This window comes from Impatiens glandulifera, chromosome 3, assembly GCF_907164915.1.
Source record: "Impatiens glandulifera chromosome 3, dImpGla2.1, whole genome shotgun sequence".
Taxonomy (NCBI): Eukaryota; Viridiplantae; Streptophyta; class Magnoliopsida; order Ericales; family Balsaminaceae; genus Impatiens; species Impatiens glandulifera.
In genome coordinates this window covers 58,766,989-58,780,338 of record NC_061864.1, presented here as the reverse complement: position 1 = coordinate 58,780,338, position 13,350 = coordinate 58,766,989, and the positions used below count along the sequence as shown (strand labels likewise).

Genomic DNA, 13,350 nt, shown 5'->3' with positions numbered 1-13,350 from the left:
AAAAACTTTTCGACATGTAGAAAATGATATACGAGTCAAAGGAATGGCCCCTTGGCCTCTTATTTCCATATAAAGAACCCGACGGGCATAAATACCCTCTTTAGTACAAAAATGGAAATGGGGAGATGAAGAACTAGCAAAAAAATAATATTTTCTTGTTTTAGATATAAAATCTATCGATTTACACTAATTCCTCGACGATTACCGCTCGTTAATATTCAAAACCCCAATTATGACATCCCTTCTCTCCCACTTCACACCTCGGAACGCACCGTTCTTATAGAGATAAATGCGCTTTGTACAAATCCCATTCCCTTTCATTTCATTGTATTTTCCTTTCTTGACTGAACACGCCCCTATGCCCACCCCAATCATAAGCAACTTCAAAGACCTTCAAAGGGGCAGGGGCACACTGGTCATATGTACCATCGTTCGGTAGGCGCCGCCGCCATACACCACTCGTAGTACGGGTACAACAAGCCTTGCTTAATATAGTTACCATTGGAAAACACTAAGACTAAGTTTACAACCTCCCTCTATTGAGAACCCAAGCTTACAAAAAAAAGTATTTGACAGGATTTGAACCTGTGATATTTTGTACCCAAAACAAACGCGCTACTAAGCTGCGCCACATCCCTTTAATTGGTCTACAATGTAGTGTCATTGTAGAGAATTCCTCTCTTTTTACTAGACAAATTCGAACTAAATAATTTGAGTCTCACTTGATCATTAGTTACGAGAGATTAGAAATATCTCTTTTCTTGACAAAAAGAGAATGCGTGTTTGTTTAGCGAAACTGATTGCAAAAGAGGGAAAATTGGCCACATTAAAAGTACTTTCTGAGGAGGTCCGTTTGATATCCAAAAACTGCTCAGTAATAGTCGGACAAGCATACTCCGGAAGAGATTGACCCTTCCCCAAGTCAGTTCAGTCATCAAGGGGAGGGCCCGCTGTCTAGACTTCATTTCGGGTATTTGAACACCATCCCATTGAAACCAATGTAAAGGTATAATCGGTGATTTGACAATAAAAGCAATAAAAAACCCAATATAGAATATTATTTCCAGTGCCATATGATATGATTGAGATGGATTTTATCCGCATAGTGAATGATTCCACATTTGAATCAAACGGGCCCTTTCCGTTCTAGGATCGTTGAATTTTGGCACGGTATCCTCCGATTGATCATCATCATCATTAACCACGTTAGCAGTAAGTCTCTTTTCTCCATGAAAATACTAGAATTCGTAATTAAGATTTATTCCATAAATGATAAGGTGAGTCTTCACAACGTCTATGGAATAGACGACGTGCTCAAGCATTTCACGCAATGATATTTTACTATTTGTCGTCTGGTACTCCTAATTACAAACTCGAGGAATTTGTCAACACCTTCCTCGTAATCTGGATGATCTCGACATAAGGTCATCCAAGTTTTATCGGGTACTTCCATCTTTCTAATAAGATGGAAAATAACCTGCATTATTATTAATTTAACTTTATCTAAATTAATTAGGCTTACATTTATCTTACATAATTCTAACTAAATATAACCTAAATCAAACTCAATATAAAACATATTCACCATAAATCAAACTCAATATAACCAAATATCAATCATTTATGGAATATCCAACCTAATCATACATCAATGAAACCAAATATAACCTAATATATAACATATAACCTAATTAACATATATCTTACATATAAGAAAATATGTAACATATTAACATATATCTAATCAAAATCCAAAATCAAACCAAATTTAACCTAAATCTAACATAAATCAAACATAATCTAACCAACAATTCAAACATATTCATCAAATGTAACCAATAATTCAAACATATTCAAAATCAAATCTAACCTAAATCAAACTTAATCCAACCAACAATTCAAACATATTCAGCAAATGTAACCAACAATTCAAACATATTCAAAATCAAATCTAACTTAAATCTAACCTAAATCAAACCTAATCTAACCAACAATTCAAACATATTCATCAAATCTAACCAACAATTCAAACATATTCAAAATCAAATCTAACCTAAATCTAACCAAACCCTAAATCAAACCTAATTAAAAATATAAAAAACTAACCTTGTTGTAGCAGTTGCAGGCGGTGTTGTCTTGAATCCGTAGGCGACGGCGGCATGAAGGTGGATGTGCGGTCGTCGATCTGTCGGGGAGAGAGAGGGGCAACGTCTTCTTCTTCTTTCGTCGATCTGTCCAGGCGTCGTTAGATGGCAGCAGGCGACGCGGCGGGCAAACGCAATCGGGGAGAGAGAGGCGGAGCAATCAGAGAAAAAGAGAAGAGTTTTTTTTATTTAATCAGGTCATTACCGAAAGTTATATGAAAATTTTCGGTTTTGATCAATTGATTAATTTCGAGAGTTTTCACATATCTCTCGGTTTTGATCATTTTAGATTCCGAAAGATTTGTTAAATCTCTCGGTTTTAGATAATTTAAAATAGATAAAACCGGGAGATTTGTGTATATCTCTTGGTTTTAGATAAATTTTAAATAGATAAAACTAAGAGATTTGTGTATATTTCTCAGTTTTGATGGTCATTTCCGAAAGTTATACCATTAACTTTCGGTATTATCACTTCATTATTTGTTAAATTAATTGGTTTCTCACTTTCTAATAATATTCTTGAACAACATTAATTTAACACATTTGATATCCTTAAAATATTACACAATCCATATGATCAAACATTACACACATTCATAGGATAATCAAACATAAACATACATATACACTTCTTTATATAATCAAACACAATCATATATATTTTAACATTAAACACAATCTCAATTCTTAAAAAATAACACACACTTGATTAGATTAGTTAGGAGTCTAGATTAGAAAGTGAAATGCCAATTAAATTAACAAATTATGTAGCGTCAATACCGAAAGTTAATGGTATAACTTTCGGTTTTGATCATTATTTCTGAAAGTTATAACATTAACTTTCGATATTATCACTTCATAAATTATTAAATTAATTAGTTTTTTTACCTTCTAATAACATTGAACAACATTAATTTAACAAATTTGATATCCTTAAAACATTACACAATCCCAATACATCATTATAATCAAACTTTACACACAACCTTATTATTATCAAACACAAACATACATATATACTTCTTTATATAATAAAACACAATCATATACATTTATAACATTAAACACAATATTCATTCTTAAAAAATAACACACTTGATGTGATTAAATAGTTTGGACAAAAATTGCAAAAATCAAATAAAATAGTGAATGAATACTGAAAGTTAATTAATTAACTTTCGATACCTACATTCAAAACCGAGAGATTTTCAAATATCTCTCGGTCCTGACCTTAAACAGAATGCTTTTTAGAAAGTGTCAAAAGCGAATGTTTTCTAAAAAACCTTAGCAATTACCCCCTTCCCAACACTTGATTTTTTTTCATTTTTTTTAGAAAGGGTTAAAAGCGAAGGTTTTATAATAAACCTACGCAATTACCCTCTTCCCAACACTTAGAATTTTTTTCAATTCTTTTAGAAAGTGTCAAAAGCGAAGGTTTTCCAATAAACTTTCGTAATTACCCTTTTCCCAACACTTCAAAATTTTCAACTCTTTTAGAAATGGTCAAAAGCGAAGGTTTTCCAATAAACCTTCGCAATTACCCCCTTCTCAACACTTAGAATGTTTTTCAATTTTTTTAGAAAGTGTCAAAAGCGAAGGTTTTCCAATAAACCTTCGTAATTACCCTTCCCAACATTTAGAAATCTTTTCATTTTTTTTAGAAAGTGTCTAAAACGAATGTTTTCAATAAACCTTCGCAATTACCTTCTTCCCAACACTTAGAATTTTTTTCAATTTTCTTAGAAAGGTTCAAAAGTGAAGGTTTTCCAATAAACCTTTGCAATTACCCTTCCCAACACTTAGAATTTTTTTCAATTTTTTTAGAAAGGGTCAAAAGAGAATGTTTCTCAATAAACCTTCGCAATTACCCCTTCCTAGAATTTTTTTGATTTTTGGGGCATGTCAAAACCAAAGGCAAACCAATACATATAGAAAAACAATCATAAACCACATTCATAAACCAAAAGATAATTATAATTTCTAATTCTAAACCAAAGTCAAAACTCACCAAAACATGTTATCAGTCAAACGAAAACGTTTACAAATAATTATTCAAAAACTTTTATCTACTTAGTAGTTAGGGGGAGGAGGGGGTGGTTGATTCTACCTCATGAAGAATTTAAATTGTTGTTCAAGATTCTCCAATTTTTGTGCCATTTGCTCCCTGTCCGTTTTAATTTCAGTAATCAATTGAACTATTTCCGCATCCCTTAGTTGAATTTGCTCCAATTCCAACGCTATGTGTCTCACATCCTCCCCACGTTTAACATCAGCAGTAGTCATTGGATCCACCGCGACAGACCCTGAGTCATAACTTGATTGTGCTTGCAAGTTGTTGAATGGCAGGGGTAGTTTCTCTGGTATTTTTCGAATACGCTTTCATTCACTCATCCTAAATTCATTTTATTAATAAATTTATGAATCTAATCACAATATATATAACATTAATAAACTTAATCTAACATGAATCCAAATATAATATATATCAAACCAAATTTAACATAAATCATACTAATCAAACATAAATCAAACGGAATAACTTTAATCCAAATGTAATATAACTTAAATCAAACAAAATAATTTAATCCAAAATATATCAAACAAATTATAGCCTAATCCAAACATATATCAAACAAAATATAATCTAAACTAACCTAAATAAAACATAAAACTAACCAATAAAAAACCTAAATCTAACTATATAACCAAGAGAAAATCTAACATAACCAAATAAAATAAAATCTAACATGGAATTGGCGGGGGCGGCAGTGGAAGGCGAGAAGAAGGCAGGGTTCAGTCGGCAGCGCGGGCGGAAGAACAAAAATTGACTTTTGATGGCAGTGGGCGGGAGGCGGCGCGGGTGGAAGGAGGAATCGGAGAGAGAGAGGAAGAGGGGAAAAGAAATCGGCGGAGAGAAGAGATGTAGGGTTTTATTTTTAAAAAGGTCATTAACGAAAGTTTTCATATAACTTTCGGTTTTGACCATTCCAATTTTTTAAAATAGAGAAAACCGAAAGTTTTCCAATAAACCTTCGCAATTACCATTTTGGGGAAAGTTAAAACCGAAGGTTTTCTAATAAACCTTCGGTTTTGACCCTAACACTTAGAATTATTTTTAATTTTTTTTGTGAAGGGTCAAAACCGAAGGTTTATTAGAAAACCTTCGCAATTACCATTTTGGGGAAAGTTAAAACCGAAAGTTTTCTAATAAACCTTCAGTTTTGACCCTTCCCAACATTTAGAATTATTTTTAATTTTTTTGTGAAGGGTCAAAACCGAAGATTTATTAGAAAACCTTCGCAATTACCAATTTGGGGAAAGTTAAAACCGAAGGTTTTCTAATAAACCTTCGTAATTACCCCATTTCCAACACTTTAAATTATTTTTTGTTTTTTTGGGAAGGTCAAAACCGAAAGTTTATTAGAAAACTTCCGGTAAACCCTTATATCACCGAAAGTTTTACACACCTCTTGAAATCTTTTTTTATTAACGAAAGTTTTCTTCCTCTCGGTACCATTACTGAGAGTTTTCTATAACTCTCGGTAAACTTTGTCGATAAATGTCCCTTTTTTACTAGTGCTACTTGTTTCACGGTCTACAATTCGAGTCAAGGAACAAGTTGTGATGACGTCACAATATTTGGCACATGATCATATCATGTCTTGTGTTGGAATAACATTTGATCATTCTAAGCAAACGGTCTCTCGATACGTTTCAATGGTACTCAAGTCCATTCATTAACTATGTATTGTAGAGATAATTCTCATTAATCAAAATATTATGCATCAAAAGTTTAGAACAACACCTTTAAGACAAATATTTAAGGTGAAAGTTCTTATTATTCAAGGCTAAAATATTATGAAGGATCAAGATTCAAGACCAACCACTCATCTCTCAAGAGACACTTAAGTAGACTCATGAATTTCGTGTACCCGTACTCCCAAGAGTTTTACATTAAATATTATTACTTGTAACATCTTGCTTACAATTTTCTTATTATAAATACCAGTAGTAAATGTAAAATTTTATCATTTATCAATAACAATGTAACCCTTCAGTGTTTACTTCTTCTATCACAACTTCTTAATTATTTTATTCTCATTCTGTTCTACCTTCTCCATTTCTTACTTAACTTTATTTATTTATTTTCTTAAAGAAGAGCTAGCATGGAAACTCCACGGTCATAACCCCACTTAAACTCAAACTTAAGACACACAACAATCAACATATTGGCAATATGCAACCCATGATTTCTTATTTACTTATTTTGTGTCTAGTGCAAAAGGATCAATGTACAACTCAATTGTGCTTGACACGTCATACTCTGAATATCATTCTACATCCACTTCTGAGTGTATGATAATAATATATACATTAGTGATTAAGAAACATATATATGAACATTAATAATATACTTTGTTACTAGAAAATATTATCTTATAGATTCGGGATATTCCAATCAAATATGGTATCTTGCACCATATATTCGAATAAATTATCATCTCCGCTATTTTGAAGGTCAACTCATCCATCTACGAGAAAATAGATGTTCAACCTGTAACACTCTTCACACCGATCAACAATAGAGAAGACATTCGAGATTTAAAAAAATAAGCGATGCATTATATCAAATGGAGGATCATGACGTGATTCAATCTTAAGAAACAACTTCGGATAATTCAGGCAACCACGAGCTTACATAATTTTGTTCGAAAAAATAATATACAGCCACGATGTATGAGAATTTTAGAAGTTGTAGGGTGATAACCGTGGTAGATTATATTTTACCACCCCTAATATTTTAATATGTAATGAAATAGATTATTATCGAGATAAACTTTCTAGAAAATTTTATCATTGTATTATGTCGGATAATAAACTGGATGTTGAAAATGATGTGTAAAAAATATTTGATGAACTAAGTTTTCAAGTATGGTTATTTGTTTGAATAAGGTGTTTTTAACCATTTATGTATAATTATTCTAGTATTTAATATTTATTATTATATTGCTAAAATTATTTATATTATGTAAATCAAACAAACACGACCTTATTAAATTAAGTGAAAATAAGTAAAATATGTCTTTAATAAATTATTGTAAATAATTATTTATTTAATAATAAAATTATAGAAATATTTAAATAAAGGGTAAATATACATTTTGTTAAGGAAATATAGTGATTAATATGAGAAGTCATGAGATGTGATATATGGGTTTATGGGTAAAACAAAACAAAACAAATGAAAGAAGCTCATATACTAAAAAAATGATTGTAGCTAAACTTGATATTTAGATTCTTGATTGCCACTTCTAATATTTTTCTTTTCTTGTGACTTTTCGTGCTTATCCGATTCTTGCTTTTATCTTTTTTTGTCGAACTCTGATCGATACCATATCACAAATTCATCAAGTCCACTATCTGCTTGGGAAAGAAGATGAATACTTTTATTTAAGAACAAAGAAGATAAAAACCTGTAATTGAGAAAGAGATTCCACATTCATCCCAGCTTGAATTATTACTTCTTATTTGTTTAATATAAAAGAATATATTAAAATAATCTTCTAACTTCCATACATATTTATCTTTGTTATATAAAAGATATAACAAAGATAAAATAAAATTTATCAAGGAAAGTTTTGATAAGTTTTTATAACAAGGCTTTAGTCTCAAATAATATTTAGAATTTTAGATGTTTAAACAAATAGTTAGAAAAAATAAATAAATAAATTGAAGGATAGTAAAAAAAACGTGTGAGAATATAAAAAACGCGAATCGAGATTATGTGGGTCCCAATCAAAAAACAACCGTACACGTGGTCTTTTAGAAAAGGTTGGACGAAGACGTTCCAAATATCCCACAACATAATTTAATATTTTATTATTCAATTTTGACATTTTCTAATTATATCACTCTATTTTTTAAAGTTGTTAATTAAATGTTTAAAATATTTTTATTTTTATATTTTCTTTTCATATAAAGATTTATTCAGTTTAGATTATTTCAATAATCTAAATAAAAATAGACTAGACTATACTTAGTGTTTTTCTGTTCATTTAAAATAAAAAAAAAATTATAACCTTATAACATTTAATTTTTCGTCTCCCAAATTACATTAATTAGTTTATTAATTAAAATATTAAAATAAACTTTATTTATTTAAAAATATTATTTTATTATTATATATTAATACATTTTAATATTTTTTATAAAAAAAATACATTTTCAAAATTATTACTAATCAACATTATTTTAAATAATTTAAGAATTATTAAATAATATCCACAGACAAGCTCTTAATTATAGAAGTAACTGTATTAGAAGTACATTTATTTTAAAGTTTGTTTTGAAAAACTAGTAAATATAATTATTCATAAATTTAACAAAAATTATGATACGCTTTATGATTTTTTTTTTTAAATAGTCATGAAGGCTAGAATCTATGATTTTATATTAATAAATTTTACACTATAATATTGAGATAAATATAATAAATTTTCTACCCAAATAACTTAAGTTTTAATAATTTACAATATCTAATATATTCAATCCACTTCATATATATTTGGATTAGAATATTGATAGAATATAAAATTATAAAAAAAATCAACTTTATTCTTTCTACAAATTAAGTACTTGCAAAAGTAAAAAATATATATATACGATACAAATGATATATTATGGGTTGGATATAAGATTTATAATTAAAAAACATATATATATATATTAATTAAAATTACGATGTAAAAACAAATTTTAAGGATATATCAACTTGAACTTATATATTTGTTTAATAAAAATGTGTTTAAAATTATTATTAGATTATCTTTTTTTTATTTAATATTGATTAATTAATATTGATTTTTAAAGCTTCCAAATATAAATTATTCTATGTATAAGATTATATATCTAATTTTTTTATTAAACTAATCAAATATATGATATATCAAATTTCTCAAATTCATGTATATAGGGCCGAATATATGTCTTAATAGAGTAAGTATAACTAATAAAGTAGAAAAAATATGATATTTAAATTAAATTATATTCGTCATATAATAATTAAATAATTTAAGCTAATTTTCTTTTTGATTGAACAACATTTTGCGTTTAAATATCTTGTTGATCATATACCATAATATTTATCAATTATTTAACATATTTTTGGTAAGATCATCCTATAATCTAAACTTGATATAATTATAAATTTCAAAATATTACTATATTTGCATATTACATCTATTATCTATACCTATGTAATTAAAATATAAGATAAAGTTACAAAGTCAAATATTTCTTATTTAGATGGTAGGCTTATTTTTAGTTTTGAGAGTATATATTTTAAATATTTTTGTATAAAATCAAAATAATTTATATCTAGATAAAATTCAATATCTTAAATTTTAAAATCTAAAAAATTTAAATAGTATAATTAATTAAGATTTTGTCTCAACTTAACTAATTAGATTTATGCAAAATACTACTTATTATTTTAAGTTAAAATAAAATTTTATATGTTTATTTAGGTCATCATTTTGTAGGACATTATTTAAATTTTAGACCTTGAAAATTAATTAAAGAAAATAAAAATTAAATTTGTTTTGTAAGCATGGTTTTATTTGAGTTTTTAAAATAACCAAAACAAAATTATTTTTTTAATCAACACTTCTCAACGAACAACAATCACACCATTAATTTTATTATTCAAAATACTAAAATATAATATATATTTTAAATTATTATTTTTTATTTTATTTATATATATTAATACCTTTAATTTTTTTTTATCAAAAATAATCATCACATTCTTAAAATTATCGACCATCATTATTTTTTTTTAAAAAAACTACAATCCGAACATAACCTTATGTGTTTTTCAATATTTGAAATTTCAACCCATAGTTACTAAGTTGGTAAAGAAAATAACTAAATTAAGATAAATTATTTATTAAATTAGTATACATCTATATATTATTTTAAAAAGGTGTTAAAAAGAATTAACAAAAATAAAAATAAAATATTTTTTTTGTATTTATGTTGTGGGTTCAAATAATTATTGAATATAAACATAATATATTTTCACATTTTTATATCAAATATAAATATATAAAAATTATTGTGACAGTGAATATTTTTAAAATGAATTATATATCAATGATCTTCAATATCAATTACAATAACTATATTTATTATAAAATAAATTTGATCCAAAATAGATTATATATTTCCTTATTAAAAACCCAACAATAGGAAAGATAATATAATATATTATATTATATTATTTATTTGATAGTTTAAATTGGACGGTTCATGTAAAACGTGGACCATCTGTCTGTCTGTGAAGTATAGCCCCATTCTTTGTGGCTAACCAAGCCAATTTCATTGATTAATAGCTTCTCTCTCTCCTCTCATCCTCCATGAAATTCGACAGAAATATTTAAGATCAAATCAAACCCCTTTTTTTTTTTATAGACCAATTTGTTATCTGGGTTTGATTAGATTTTCGTTAAAGATGACGAGAAAGTGTTCTTATTGCAATAACAATGGACATAATTCAAGAACATGTCCGAATAGAGGAGTTAAGATATTTGGAGTTCGTTTAACAGATGGTTCGATTAGAAAGAGTGCTAGTATGGGGAATTTGTCTCATTATAATTCAAACCCTAATTTGAATGCTTTGGTCGGAGGTGGAGGAAATCATGATTTATCCGGTGATTATACGCCGGACCACGCCGTCGGAAACGGTTATGCATCCGAAGATTTTGTTGCTGGTTCTTCTTCTACTTCGAGGGAAAGGAAGAAAGGTATGATTTTTTTTGATTTTTTTTTTATTTGTAAATAATTTTATGAGAGAATTTAACTTATTAGAATACATAAAGGTTTTAGTTAAATTTTGTTTAGATGAGCATAATTAGTATTACATCGCAATCTAACTTGTTTAATCATAGTGTTCTTAGTAAATTTTAAGTCTAAAATTTATGATTTCTTAGATATTATCTTTTAGAATTTGAATTACTTTGATGAATTCGTAATTTTGAGAATTTTGAGATTTGATACGATAAAAACCGATATATTATAATCATAGACACTCTTATCTTCCCTTCTATTGTTTAGTTTAGAAAATAAAAATAAATTTTTGACTAGTAGGCTAATCTTCTTGGTGAACTATGATTATGATGAAATAAAGAGTATATTCAAATAGTTAAACTAATTTAATACACACTATCTAGTTAAAGTTATAATGTATTCATAAAATTTTGGAATATACTAACTAGTAAAAAGAACGAGTTCGTCTTTGTTTAATAAAAGTTTGCAATTCTTATTTAGCGTTTTGTAGTTATTTTGTTTGATTCATATACAAATTTATTAAAATTAGTTTTTACAAAACTTTTGAATGATTGAATATACATGTTTGAATGTAATTTTTTTTATCAAATCAACCCAATATTTGATATATCCAATTTGTAACATATTATAACTAATTAAACAGAATATCTTGTTGGGTTAGTTTGTGTTTAGATTAGTTGAGTTGTGTTTAAGATGATCTGAATCATTTGAATATTTGATTGTTACCGAATTATTCATCAGGCGTTGCATGGACGGAAGAGGAACATAGGATGTTCTTACTCGGCTTACATAAATTAGGAAAAGGCGATTGGCGTGGAATATCGAAAAATTATGTTGTTTCAAGAACACCTACTCAAGTAGCTAGTCACGCACAAAAGTATTTCATTAGACAAACCAATGTTTCCAAGCGAAAGAGACGATCCAGCCTCTTCGACATAATACCTAACGATGTTAGTTTATCTAGAAAAGAAAAAAAAAAATCTTATTTTCCCGAACTACAACGATAATGATGACATTCTCCTTTTGTATTTTTTTTTTCTACAGGTGGGAGACAATACTACTCCGATAGTGCCTCATGATTTCTTTCCCGACATTGTTCCCAAACCTGACACAATTGTTCCGGTTCAAGTTTCATCGCCTCCTACGATAAACGAAGAGGTAGTAGAATCAATGGATTATACCAACACAAACCAAAGGGAGCCTAGTTATTATCAATTTTTATATCCTACATTCGTGCCTTCCTTTATTCCTTATCCGGTTCCTATATGGCCAGCTTATGGTCAAGAGCCCGAGACTCATCAAGTGGTTAGACCTATAGCAGTGCATTCTAAGAAACCGATAAATGTGGATGAGTTTGTTGAAATATCGAAACTAAGAATCGGTGAATCTAATGAGGAAGAAGATGATCAGTCTCTTTCGCTAAATCTATTTGAGGGTTCTTCAAGGCAATCGGCTTTTCATGCAAATTCGAATCCCAGGAAATCAAATGTGGATTCGAGTAGCAATGCAATTCATGCTATTTAGGTTTTTTTTTGTTCTTGGTGGAATTTTTTGACTAATAGTAGTAGAAGAAGAATGGTAAAATAGGGAATTAATTGGAATAGGATTTGAAAATGAATTTTGGTACAAGGGTCTAGACCTCTTGTCTATGGAAAATGATTAATTTATTTATGTATAGATGAGAATATATATTTACCATGGTAATTTTTATGCATCACTTAAAACAGAAATAAGTATTAAGTATGTGGCTATTTGAACATTGTTTTTTTTATATATTTAAATTAATAATTGTGGTTAAATAGATTGATTTTAATATTAATATAGAAATAGAAACAAATATTGGGTGGTATTTTACTATAACAAGTTTGACTTGACTAGTAGGTCTGTTAATTTCAACTATTCAAATGAAATTGAATTAGACTATGTCAAAGGGAAAGAGTAGTATTAGAGTAAAATATCAAAATCAACTCAAAAAAAATAAATAAATAAATTCATGTTAATGTTTCCAAAATTAAATGTTCATAATTTCATTTAGGAATACAATGTTATAACAGTTTTTAACCAATAAATTGACTGTTAAATGATTTAATAATCATTTTCATCAATGTTGAATTTAAAGAATTCCATTGAGATAATCAAATAATTCATTTTATCTATATATTAAAGTTAATTTAGTCCAAATTAATTATAAAATAAATATTTTAATAATCTAAATATTCATATTATTAAAATAATACAATTTTTTTTTAAAATTAATTATATTAAAAGTAAAATAATTAATAACATAACAAATTATTTATATATATATATAATAATAATAATAATAATAATAAATATCTTAGAGCTTATGTTGGGTTAT

General features: G+C 27.7%; 1 protein-coding gene across 1 annotated transcript; it reads left to right on the top strand.

Moving 5' to 3' along the window:
* The first annotated feature begins 10,616 nt into the window (after window positions 1-10,616).
* On the top strand, window positions 10,617-12,620 carry LOC124931714 (transcription factor KUA1-like). Its single transcript, XM_047472240.1, has 3 exons — window positions 10,617-10,948; window positions 11,733-11,941; window positions 12,036-12,620. Exons 1-3 carry the CDS (start codon window positions 10,657-10,659, stop codon window positions 12,513-12,515), a joined length of 981 nt encoding a protein of 326 aa, XP_047328196.1. The 5' UTR covers window positions 10,617-10,656; the 3' UTR covers window positions 12,516-12,620.
* Window positions 12,621-13,350: the final 730 nt, after the last annotated feature.

Excerpts from the sequence above, each read along its gene's own strand:
- LOC124931714 (XM_047472240.1), top strand. The coding sequence starts at position 10,657 with ATGACGAGAAAGTGTTCTTATTGCAATAACAATGGACATAATTCAAGA. Across the intron at positions 10,949-11,732 it reads TTCGAGGGAAAGGAAGAAAG|GCGTTGCATGGACGGAAGAG; the intron begins GTATGATTTTTT and ends ATTATTCATCAG. Across the intron at positions 11,942-12,035 it reads TCGACATAATACCTAACGAT|GTGGGAGACAATACTACTCC; the intron begins GTTAGTTTATCT and ends TTTTTTCTACAG.